The 12,620-nt window shown below is 44.8% G+C and overlaps 1 protein-coding gene across 2 annotated transcripts; it reads right to left on the minus strand.

The window, feature by feature from the left end:
* Positions 1 to 1,183: 1,183 nt before the first annotated feature.
* On the minus strand, positions 1,184 to 11,912 carry LOC133899313 (putative chloride channel-like protein CLC-g). Of its 2 annotated transcripts, none has more exons than XM_062340300.1 (7): positions 11,660 to 11,912; positions 10,806 to 11,006; positions 10,362 to 10,542; positions 3,400 to 3,662; positions 3,039 to 3,317; positions 1,672 to 2,809; positions 1,184 to 1,513 (listed from the first exon to the last, which is right to left on the minus strand). In XM_062340300.1, the coding sequence occupies exons 1-7, from the start codon at positions 11,809 to 11,811 to the stop codon at positions 1,346 to 1,348; spliced, it is 2,382 nt and encodes a 793-aa protein (XP_062196284.1). In that variant the 5' UTR covers positions 11,812 to 11,912; the 3' UTR covers positions 1,184 to 1,345. The 2 variants fall into 2 exon arrangements, with proteins under 2 accessions (XP_062196284.1, XP_062196285.1); XM_062340301.1 differs by having other exon boundaries at positions 10,362 to 10,539; positions 11,660 to 11,911.
* Between the last annotated feature and the right edge of the window lie 708 nt (positions 11,913 to 12,620).

A 12,620-nucleotide genomic window follows, 5' to 3' on the forward strand; every position in this document is an offset into this window, starting at 1 on the left:
CAGTAGGACAAAAAGGAAAACCTGGAGAGCGTGATTACAGCGCTGTAAAAGGAATGCTCGATGTGTAAGTTCTGCCTGACTTAGTTTACATATTTAAGTTTTCTAACATTCAAATGCTAATCGATCCATCCTTATGTAGGGCTTTTGATAAGTACATTCGACCTCAACCTGACTATGACGCGAAAGCCGGCTGCAGACTCACACATAAGACCGGGTTCGCGGTAAATGCTACCTAACAGAATACCAAATGCTATCTGTTGCTATTTTTTTCCTTTTCATCTAACAATAAATTTTCTTTCCAGCAGTGCCACCAACAACCAACAGGCAATACCTACGGATTCTATGTTGCGTGGAACATACTCCTCACGTTCCGTGTGAAGGATATCAAATACTCCGATGTAAGTTCAATACGAGATTATTTGTAACTAATTTCAGTAATTAGTTTAATTCCATGATAAGATGATATTGGTTATGCGTCAAATTATTCAGGAATTTGACGCTCATTTTTTCAATGACGGTGCAGTTCGAAGATTCGACGATAGATCGTGGAGTTCTTAGTGGCTGAAGTCATAAGCCCACACAGCGAGTTTCACTACATAGTTCCTAGGTTATGAGGTCTTATATGTGTTATATGAGTTGATCGAAACATTATAATATTTGTGATTCTGTAATGAATTGATTGGAACTTTGTAACCTTTGAGATTATGTGATGAAGCGAGTTATTATATACGTGTTTGTCGATATAGATATGGGTGTGTTGCTATTGTTTGCAGGGAGAAAACGACTGCTAAATCCTGGCTACACTCCAGGATGCAACCTGGAAACAGGATATTCCTATATGCTAGCATATACATAAGTGACGGGTAATTTAGTTACCCGTCACTTATGTATTCCTTTCAGCACATAAGTGACAGACATAAGTGATGGTTTACCCATTACTTATGTTAGGACGTTACCCGTCACTTACGTTATTACATAAGTGACGGGTGAAGACGTTACCCCAATACATAGGAGACGCTCATAGGTGACGGGTAACGGTATAATCCATCACCGGTGACATCATTGGTATTGAGTTCTTACCCGTCCGCAATGACTAGTCATCAGTGACATATTCGGGGTGACGGGTGCGAGACCCATCATCGAAGAGGGTTATTACCCACCACCCATTAGTTTTTTAACGTAGTGGTATAAGCTACTTTTTTCTTTCACAAGAAATAAATACAAAAGTAAGCAAGATTTTGAATAAAGATTAGAGTATATGAAACGAACACCAGGTGTAGTTATTTCACAAATGCACAATGATTCCCATTACACAAGCCAACACCCTGCCAGTAATGTATCTGCTTCAGCCGCTGTTGGCAAGCCACACGAGGAGGGAGCGGAAGTACTTGGCGACCGCGCCCTTCTGCCACCGGAGCCGCTTCCACCGGCTGCCGAGCAGGACGGGGTGCAGCCCCAGAATGTGCTCTGGCATGAAGTCATGCCTTGTCAGGATTCCGACCACCGGCGACCTCTGCAATCAGAGGAGACAACATGTTAGCTCATCAAACTAACCATATAATGGATGAAGAATATGCGCGATGGTTGTAATATAGGGAAACGAGCATAGTGCACAGAGAACGACTCATAAATGTCAGGTTCGGTGAACGCTGGAAAAGAATATGTACTGACATCGCAGGCCTTGGGCACGACAAGGAGGTGGCGTAGCCCGACCTCCCGGAAGAGCACGAGTGCCTTCGCCAACGACATGGTCTCGACCACTGTGTACGGCGACGTGTTGGTGAACGGGTGCAGGTCCAAGTACATATCCATCTCCTCCGGAGACAGCTCCACATCGCCGATGGTGTCCTGCTTCCCGGACCCCCGCTTGTCGAAGTCCTCCGCCTGGAACCTCCTGGCCACGTACTCCTTCGGGTACCGCTCTGGCGCAGTCAGAAACTCCCTCTTTTTGAGCAGAACCAGCAGGTGCGCGCGGAGCACCAGCCCGTACAGAACCGACGCCGGCGAGAAGGGCGGCTCGTCCACGACGGGGAAGGCGTGGTGCCCTGTGGTCCGGAGCGTGTGCATGATGTTCCCGACCTTCTCCACGCCGTTGAAGCTCCGCAGTGGTCCGGCCACCACGTCGCCAACGGTCAGCTGCCGCATGTACGGCTCGGCATGTCCGTCAAGGTGTGGCAGCCCCTTGAGCAGCAGGATTAGATCGTAGATGCTGGAGTTGAAGGAGTCTGCGACCGTCTTCGATATGAGCAGCACAAGCATGACGAGCGGCAGCAAGAGCAGGTTGTTAGTGAGCTCGAGGATTATGACGCACACTGACACCGTCATTCGGAGCGTTCCGCCGAGGAAGGATGCGGAGCCGAGGATGGCAACGAGGCCATGGTCGAGGCCGGAGTGGCCACCGAGCAGCATGGCGACGAGGCGCCCGTACGTGGCACCGGTGAGTATGATGGGGACAAAGAGTCCCGATGGTGCGACGACACCGTAGCTAAGCACGCCAAGAGTGTAGGATGCGACGAAGAAGGTGATCATGGAGCCCGGGTGGTAGACGTCGTTGGTGCCGGTGGAGTAGAGGTTACGGATGGCGTCGTCGTTGATGTTGAGAAACAGACTGGCAAGGTCGTTGTAGTGGCCCGGAGGGCAGTGGAACTGCCGGAAACGGTTCAGTGCGTGGCAGGTTCCGTTTGGCGACGAAGGCAGCCCCGTCGTCGGGCATGGCCGGCATGGCGCCAGCCACGGCAATCCGAAGACGCAGCAAGAAGTTAGGATTGAGACGGTGGCCGCCAAGAGCAGCTTGTGCACTCCGCCTCTCCTGCAAATTTATTTGAAAAGAGAACTTAATCATGAAGCAATAAGATAGCGCAAATTGAAAAGTCAACCTTCAAGAGAATTCAAACCACTCTCTCTCGCATCAGTTGTTTCTTTGCAAGGATATTATCTGACAGTTACTAACTGACTTTACTGTTTGGGATTTGTATAATTGGTTTTCTTGAGAATACCGAATGAAAGAAGAGAGAAGAAGATGCATTGATTGATCATACTCGTTGATCATGTTGTAGACTCGTAGGACCTTCATCATGAGGAAGTTGTAGAGACCCCCCAGGAGGGCGCCTGTGACGCCGATGAGGATGACGGTGGGGATGTCTTTGAGGTGGTAGGTCATGAGGTCGTCGAACATCGTACTCACGTCGTACATGATCAGCCCGCCTTGGCCAAACATCCCGCACCTCCCGGTCCCGCACAGCTCGATGAATAGCCGAAGGATCACCGCCACCACTGCCGTCGTGAAGAATGACCGCCAGATCAGCGCGCTCCGCCACCTGAATCCTCAATGCACATCGTCTACTATGAGGGTAGCTACTTCAGATTCAATGTGCTGGATATGAGGCTTTGCTTCTTTACCATGACGAGAGGGACTCGAGGGCGAACAGCACGCCACCGACTGGCGCACGGAATGCGGCAGCGACCCCGGCACCGGCACCGATAGTCACGAGGTCACGACGATCGCGGTCGTTCTTGAAGTAGCGTAGCCAGCGGCAGGTGAGGCCATACTTTCGTGAGCCGCCCTGTCCGAAGATGGCAGCGATGCACGCTCCGGTGTGCACCATTGGTCCTGCTTTGCCAACGTGCAGCGAGGATGATACGGCGGCAATGTTCCCCACTATCTGCACAGTGCCACAGTTTAAGTTGGAAAAGATATATCTGAACTTGGCTAGCAAGTGGCGCGCGGTACATCATATTTGTTCATACTACCACTGTTTTAATTTGTGTATTTGTCACAACTTTTAGCTTTAACTGCAGTTCAGATCTCTACTGCCTCTCAAAGTTTTGCGGCCAAACGTTTAAATATGACCACTATTGTGAAAAAGATATTTGTATCTATCATTGAGATGGCCTTAATAGAAACTTAAAAATACTTCTGAATCATTATGTTTGTATAATAATTAGAATGAAATAAAAAATATTATTTTAAAATGTTTATTCGGTTGCAGGTAGTAAAAGAAATTTTGGGTAACTCTCTAGCACGGGCGGACCTATGTTGATGCATGGGTATTCCCAGGAATACCCAATAATTTTGGCAAAAAATCGAGTATATGGATGGTATATACATGCGTATAGCTTATGATTTTCTTGAAGATTTCAATTCTTTTTTGTTAAGTATGGAATCAAAATTGTTAATATGGATGGTTTCTACAAACCGGTTGGAAGAGATAGGAGATTCTTTACAAAAGTCAAGAATTTACATCGTTTCCATGTTGACATGTTCTTAAATGTCATTGATAGGCAACTTCAAGAGCTTAATGAGAGATTTGATGAGGTAAACACATATTTGCTTCTTAGCATGGCATCATTCAATCCCGTTAATTCATTTGTTGCTTATGATAAAGCTAAATTGGTTAAACTTGCTCAATTTTATCCTAATGATTTCTCAAGCTTAGAGTTGAACCATCTTCCTTATCAACTTCAACTCTTTGTTACTGATATGCGTAGAGATGAAAGGTTTAGAAAAGTGAAGAATCTTGCTGATATTACTATTATGCTTGTTGAAACAAAGAAGCACATCAAACATGATGTTGTGTACAAGCTTATTAAATTGTTGCTAATACTTCCCGTAGCTACTGCTAGTGTTGAGAGAGTATTTTTCTCAATGAATTATGTGAAGAACAAGTTGAGAAATAGGATGGGGATCAATATTTGAATGATTGTTTGGTCACATTTATTGAGTGTGAGTTCTTTTTACAAGTTAAGGACAATGACATTATCAACCGTTTTCAAGCCATGAAGGAACGTAAAGTTAAAATGAAATTGTAATTTTCATTAAATATCTCTTTTTTTATGGATATCTTTAGTTTGAACAATATATACTTTTAATTTATACTATTCTGAATGTTTCATATTTTTGGACTGGATACTTTCTTCTGGCTTGGGAATACCCAATTGCCGATTCCTGGCTCCGCCAGTTGTCTGGATACTATTCTTACTCTGTTATCAGTTTTTCATTTTGTCATAGAACGTTATGTGTGATATGTCACTTCGTTATTCACGGGTAAAAACTTCCAAACTAAAACATAACTGTAACACCTGAAATTTAGCATATAAAAATATATCAAATTTGCTCCAAATATTTTCTAATTATTAAACCAGTATAAAATCGAGGAAATATATATTTGAATATGTATATACTTGTATGTGTGTATTCAAATATATTATTCTAGCTTAGTATTTCAGGCATCACCAAATTAATTTCTAAATTTGCAATAGATTGATCATATGCATTTTGGTTTATTGGTTCTTACGGTTCTTGTGTGGTGATTCGAATTGTATGCTTCGCAATTCGAATCTGTTTTAGTTCTTCTTGGCAAATTCCTAATCCAAATCAATTCGTGAAAATCGATCTTCCAATCCAACTCAAATCTATAATTCAATTATTCAATTGAATTATCCCCATTTAACTTTGTTCGACTCGAATTGAATGTCTCTCAAATTCGAATCTCAATCTTTATTCTTTTCAGCTCAAGTACAACAAATTGAATTCAATTCCTTTGAATTCAAACCTCTCTCAAATACCGAGGTTTCCAGTTCAAACCTTTTTCCTAATTCAAACACTCTTAATTTAATCCCAAATAATTGAAATCTAGTTTCGATCAAATCTTTGTCGATTCCATACTCGAATGATCTCCAGTTCAACCACTTCGCAAATTCATTGGATTCAAATCAAGTTCAAGTTTTAGTTTCATATTCGAATCCTCAATCCAAATGTCATGACAACTTTCAATTCAAATCCAAATTGAATTGCCTACCTTGACTCTAGCCGACCGCACCGACCCAACCGCGCTGTGCCACCCACGCGCTGCTCGTTCCGGTGAGCCCTCCTCCCTTTCCTCCGCAGCCCCTCTACGTCGCCGTGCCAGCGCGCTCCGCCACGCCGTGATGCTCGCACCCACGCCAGCCCGTGTGTGTCCTCCGAGCTGTGCGCTGACATGCCGAGCCGCAACCTCCCTCCGACGAGCTCCGGCCTCAATCCCCCCGGCGTCCTCTCTCCTGCTCGGCCGAGAAGCCCCGGCCGGCCATCCTCTCCCCGGCCGGCCATCTCCACCGCATGTCCGGCCATCTCGCCCCCTCTAGCTACCTCTTTTCTCCCCAGCGTCCTCTCTCGCAGCGCCGCCCAAAACAAGCAACCATGCCGCGCCGCCGGTCTTCGCCCCTCCTCGAGCTCCGGCGCTGCCCTCCTCTCTCCCGACCAGCCGCCATCCGGCTCCCTCCCTTTCTCATTTTTCCCAGCACCGCCGCCCCTCCCTCCGGTCTCTCTCTCTTCTCTGTGCCACTCGGGAGAAGCCAACCAAGCCTTATCCTTTGGCCCTCACACCGACGGGTGGGCCCACTGGTCAGTCCACCGACCACGGTCCGTGGTGGATCAGCCACATGAGGCACCTCGGTGCACCAAATCCACAGACCAAGTCCATCCGAGCCCGGTCCACGGTGCACCACCCTCATATGCCCCACAGGTCCACAAATTCCGTAGATCAAGTTCGCGAAACAATAGTCCTTTTTAATTTCCAGGATTTTTCTTTTTGGTAAATCTTCCGGCATCCATAACTCCACCGTTTTAACTCCGATCTTGACGATTCTTTCGCCAATATTCCTCTAAAATCATAATCTATCTCCATGCCAGATCTTGTAATTTTTGGAGTTCGTTTAATATTCTCGCTCGGTATTTATTTCTTGTCACAATATTTAACCTAGAATTAGGTTTCACCTTTTGATAAATAAAGTCGAGTTAGATAATTCGATAATTATGTTTAGGTTATGATCATAGTATAGTCGGATGTGATAACCTAGCTTAATCTTATATTAGTCCTTTTGTTAATTAGAATGAACTGAAGATTGCTTTTATTTTAATTGGAGTGGATCGTTATTTCATGTGATAGGTTATAAACTAATCTTAGTTCAATTAAGGTAATAAATTAACCCGTGTAGCGGTTAAATAAATAAATACATGTTAATAGAATACGATAGAATAATTTACACGTTAATAGCTTAATTAGTTTGGAAATTAACAACACTAAGTAATTAAGATTGGTTGCTAAATGACCATGTTTAGTGCTATAGATTAGAATAACTAATCTCCACACTTAAACACTTATAGTTTTAATCACTAGAGTTATACTTACGTATATATGTATACATGCTCACATACATATAGATGTAAGTATCGCACATACATTCATGCTTGTATATGTACACTCACCTACGCGTAGAATCTCTAGCTGTCGCCTTCCGGTAGTTACTCCAATAAACACTCACCTAGTTAATCGTGATTTGTTCAGGTTTTCTCTTAAGTTGATAAAGCAGCTAAGTTAATAGCTTCGCTAGATTATCCCGCTATTCTCTGTGTATTAGCTTCGTATTGCTTAGAGTTGCCTATCGTCTTTCGCTAGGTTTAGCTTTCGTTGTTTTCTCCGTCATTCTTCTTTCGCTTTAGTATTTCTTGGTTTTATTCTAGTGTTCATTTGCTTAGTCGTCATGTGCTTTTTGTCTTTAATCTGCGTAGGCTCGAAGTCAAGGTTCTAAGCAAGAGCGTAAGGAAGGAACTGAAGGCGAGGCCTGACGATGAAGAAGAACCCGAAAGATGTGAACGACAAGACCAATCGTGAATTGACCCTTTAGGAAGGCAAGTCCTATTTTCTTGATCATATTGAACCTATGTTTTCAAATAATATACATTATCAACTAAAACCGGACTTATTATTGCATGTGCTATATATTGTGTTTTCCTTCAAACTACTTGTAGTAGTTAATCCTATCAACACTGCCCTGTTTTACATGTCATCATCCAGAATACATATCACCCTAGGAATACTTGTTGTTAAATATATTAACAATAGAGGATTGAATACATCTCCTCGGAGATGTCGCTTTTAAAATACGTCTCCTCGGAGATATCGCTTTTAAAACACTTCTCTTCGGAAACAAATTTACTATTATCAATGATAACTCATATACCATGCCTCCTTGATGGTTATGAATTCCATGATGGTCGTGAAATCCTTGATGCCATGGGGGACATGGCTGGTGATGTGTAAAAATAGGTGAAAACTGTTTTGACGTGGGCAGGTAGAGTGGTCCTCTAGGGAGGATACTCTCAGGGGCTTGAGTTACATGGTGGTATTCATTGCCCATGAAGATGCTTAGCCCGGCCACTTAAGGACCGAGTCTTGTGCCGTCATGCTTAGCCACCCATGCAACCACGCGTCCTATATGGGCAGGACTTGACTTTCCTTCACTAGACTGAGTTGGGCATCATACCAGGAGGCTGAGAGCAATGAGCAGCCAAGGGTCTATCTGTCCCGCTGTTTGGAGGTTTCAGGGACCGGCTTAGGCTTAAAAAGGATGCTGGCCTTTGGAACATGCAGCTCTGGGACTTGGCGTGTCTCGTGGAAAAGCCGGGCAGAAAAGGTGTTTGGAGAATCTCAATATGATTCGCTCCTCCGTTTTCAATGATGGGAGGCTGAGCATATCGCGCGGGTAAAGTTGTACAATCTCTGCAGAGTGTAAATTTATTCGAATAGCCGTGTCCACGGTCATAGACACGCGAAGGCATGGTCACACTTGAATAGACTCCGGATGAGTGATTTTTGATGAGTGAGTTTTGATGAGTGAGTGTGTGGACTAGATGTTCGTGTGATGTGGTTCCTGGCTCGATCCGCCAGAAGCTGTGTGGTACTAGCGGTACAACAGATGTGATCAAAGGGGCTGCAGAGTGAGGTATAGCTCATCCCAGGACCGAAAACCCCCAGATATAACTTGTTACCCTGGTTTTGGTTTTAAAACCGTTTTGACAGCTTTGTTACCATATCACCTTCTAATACATTGGGGACTTGAGGTGATACTTAGTACCAACTGAAGATGCTTGTAGTTGTTTTCAAAAGCCTTGTTACATTTATTTCAAAAGGTTAACCATGAAGAATATAACTGGAGACCTGCATAAAACCTACTTTACGCTTAAAACTATGCTGTAAAGTCTTATCCTTGAAAAATCCATTATGCATCTATCAACCCTTTAAATTAGTATAGGACTTGTTGAGTAACTTCCGTACTTAGTCTTTTTGCTTTCAGATTGTTGAGTTGGAGATCAACCTCAACCCAGATGAAGTCAAAGAGAAGAAGTCTAAGATCGCGCCCGCGCCCGAGTTGCCTGTGGCATTAGGTTGCATTGTCGTTTCGCTCCGCTGCGCTGTAGGCTCTTCTGCCTGGTTGGTCTGCTGTGGATTCTTGTCTACCAGACCATCTTTTCTCTTTTCATGTATTTTATTTTACTTATTTGTATTCGAACTATGTATTTGATATCATTTTATTAAATTCTGTGTGTATCAGCTATTTGATCAAGAGACTGATACAGGAGGCACAGAAGAACCCGAATTCGGATCCTGACAGTAACCATCATTCCAAACCAGAGTGATTTTTTGGATAAAATTCAGCATCCAAGTTATAAAGTTCTTTCTTCAACCTTAAACTCTATCCTAGGTTTGATTGCTAGCTCGAATTATGTGACAGGCCTCGGTGTCTTAAAGCCATCTAATACATATCCCTCATCCCTAATTCGGCATCCATGTTAGCCTAAAAACATCCATTTATATGCAAGGTTATTTCGTTTTTTAATGACCATCCATTTATATGCAAGGTTATATCCAGGATCAGGGGCTAGTGAGTGTGAATCCTGAACCCTGTCATGTCGCCAGACCATAAAGTTCGTCAAAGTGCCGGAGGAGAAGCCGCCTCGTCTCAGTACAAATCTTCTTCATGTGGATACGAAGTTCAGCGTTTTTTTTTTTTGTTGATTTCATCAGGTTGATACTTATCCATAGCATTACCGAATAGCCCAGGACTCTGTGGACGGTCCAGTTCAAACTGAAGTTGTTCTGTTACGTTTCACTTTCAGTAAGACAAGGTCAATATATTATATCTACAATAATTGATTCATATTGTACTCTCTGTTTTTTTTTTAGCGAAGAATAGTGTTGTCTATCTGTGGCAATAAGAAAATTTGGATAAATTAAACGGATGGCTGACGTGATGGATCCAACCAAAATAAAAAAGTCGATCCTCAATTATTAGTGGTGTCCGTGTCAACAAAACAATCAGAGAAAGAATTATTTGCAGCAAGAACATGCCCCTCTGCATAAATGTATACTATATGATTATTCCGCGGATCTTTGTTTCTTTTTCGGATTGTTGTCTTGTGGATCGTGCAATTGAAGGAATTAATGTCCTCCTTCATTAGCGAATAATTCAGGTGTGGCAGCCGTGAGTGGGCCATGTGCTCTTCCGTGAAAGAAGTGATGAGCTGGAGGATAGGAACGCACCTTGACAGCGAGGGTCCTCAGCGAGAAGATGTTGGGCGCGTCCACGCCGTTGAGGTAGGCCTTCACCTCCGGGATCCCCGACCCGCCGGCAGCCGGCGACACGAACGCCGTTATCGACGACGCGAACAGCAGGAGCACCAGGTTGGAGCCGGCGAACAGCCAGAACGATGTCCAGTAGCTGCTTCAGAAGAAGAACCATAAGGTTAAATTAAATCACAGAACAACTTCTGCCAAAATCAAGCATGATCCTGAACTGAATATATTTAATTACAACAGGTAATGTGCTTGCAGTGTTGATCCACTCGATTCAGTAAGTAGAAATGATCGGATCTGAAACATAAAGCATATAGCGGGACATAGAAGAGACAAACTTGAGGACCATTTGTCGCGTGCAGCAAAAGGGGAATCTGCTTTTCGTAAAACAGACAGCAAATGAGGCCGCACCTGCTGGACTCCATGAGGGCGGAGACGGCGGCGTGCTTGAACCCGGCGACGTTCTCAACGGCCAGGTTGATGACGAAGCCAACTATGCTGGTTAGGATCCCGATGGCGAAGCAGAAGGTCCACTTGAGCACCACGTACCGCACCTGGTCGGCCTTGGCCCTCGTCCTCCAGTTCTGGTCGAACAGGTCGTTCTCTATCATTCTGTGGACACAAAACGAAACCAAACGGAGAAGTAGTTACCATTGGCAAGCGCCAAGGGACAGATTAAAGAGCGATAAACAAACAATGTCTTGAAATGACGACTCGAACAAGAAAAGCATCTTAATATGTCAATTTGAGCAGGAAGCCTGGTTGGTACGTGACAATGCCAAGTGGAGCAAGGAAGATTGCACCGTAGCATGAGGCTAACAACAACACAAGAAATAAAAGGAATAAACATGATAGGTTCTTGATGACAATTGAGTTTAGGAACGCTGAATTGACATGCCAACTGAAGAAACAAGACTTCTTCTTGACAAAACAACTGGATCAAAGAGACCTTGGCGATAAAACCAACAAGGCAATGGAATCAACAGGAAGCAGCACGCCAACACAGGATCAAATCATCAAAAGAGACATCGACGCTACATGAAAGGCAGGTTCTTAACGAGGCAATTAAACCAACAAGAACACATGGCATTGGGATGATGAACCGAGCAAGAAGCAAAACACGTTCTTCTTGAGGAGACAATCGGATGAAGAAACGTGACATCTTGACATGAAAATGCCAGCGAGAAGCAAATATTGGACAACAAAGCAACGCCCGATATGAGGATCTGAGATCACAGACGAGGATGGAAGCAGCTGTTGCTTACTCGTAGTCGAGGCTCTCGATGGGGCAGGGGTTGGAGCCGACCATGGCCACCTGGGAGGTGTTGTTGGTGGCACTCCGGTGGAGCAGGGCCCGTGTGAGGGGAGGGCGGTGCTCCTCTTCCTCCATGGGAAGATCCTCGCGTGGAGACGCCATGGGAGGAGGCAGGGACAAGTGAGCCTGGCAGTCTGTAGAGGAGGTCGACCGAAGGGACAAGAGAGCAGAGCAGGTGATTCAATTGTTAAGTGGAGACAGATTGAGATTGGTAAGGCTCGGTCTATAGACCGAGACAATGAAATATTTTATATTACTAGTTATATGTCCATGCGTTGTATCGTGAACCAAATATTTTTATACTATAATATGTGTTGTTGTGGTTGAACAGGCGACAACGAGTGGATGCCGGTGTCTAGGCTGGGGACAAGTGGCGCAACCTCGTGTGGCTGCTTGACGCCTGCGCCTGCTAGGAGACTGGCGGTGATCCCTTCCTGGAACCTGGACACGAAAGTGGCGGCGGCGCCGTGGTCTGTATGGCGTGATTGGTTGGGGGGGGGGGGGGGAGGGCAGAATACGGAGGGCAGGTCGCGGGCCTTGGAGCAAGATCTTGCACCACGAGAGGTGATGAAGTTCCCTCTCAGCATGGGTGTTGGAGGAGAGGAGCAGAGGCCGAAGTGAGGGAGGGAGGGAGGAGAGCTGACGCATGGGTAAGGGATGAGGCCGAGTGGGACAAGGATCAGGTGGAACGTGGATATCACGCTAGGAAACAGGCTGAATGAGAGGTGCATGGGTCGGGACCCAACATGTCGGCGCTCAGGATCGTGAGGGAGAGGGAGCGAGCGGAAGAAAATTTTGATGTGGAAGGAAGGAAAACTACTGACTATTTAAGTAGGAGAGAGAGATTAGACTTTAACCAGATATATTTTCAGATTTTATACTAAACAAACAAATATAGTTGATAGAAGAGA

Source organism: Phragmites australis, chromosome 18 (assembly GCF_958298935.1).
Source record: "Phragmites australis chromosome 18, lpPhrAust1.1, whole genome shotgun sequence".
Classification (NCBI taxonomy): Eukaryota; Viridiplantae; Streptophyta; class Magnoliopsida; order Poales; family Poaceae; genus Phragmites; species Phragmites australis.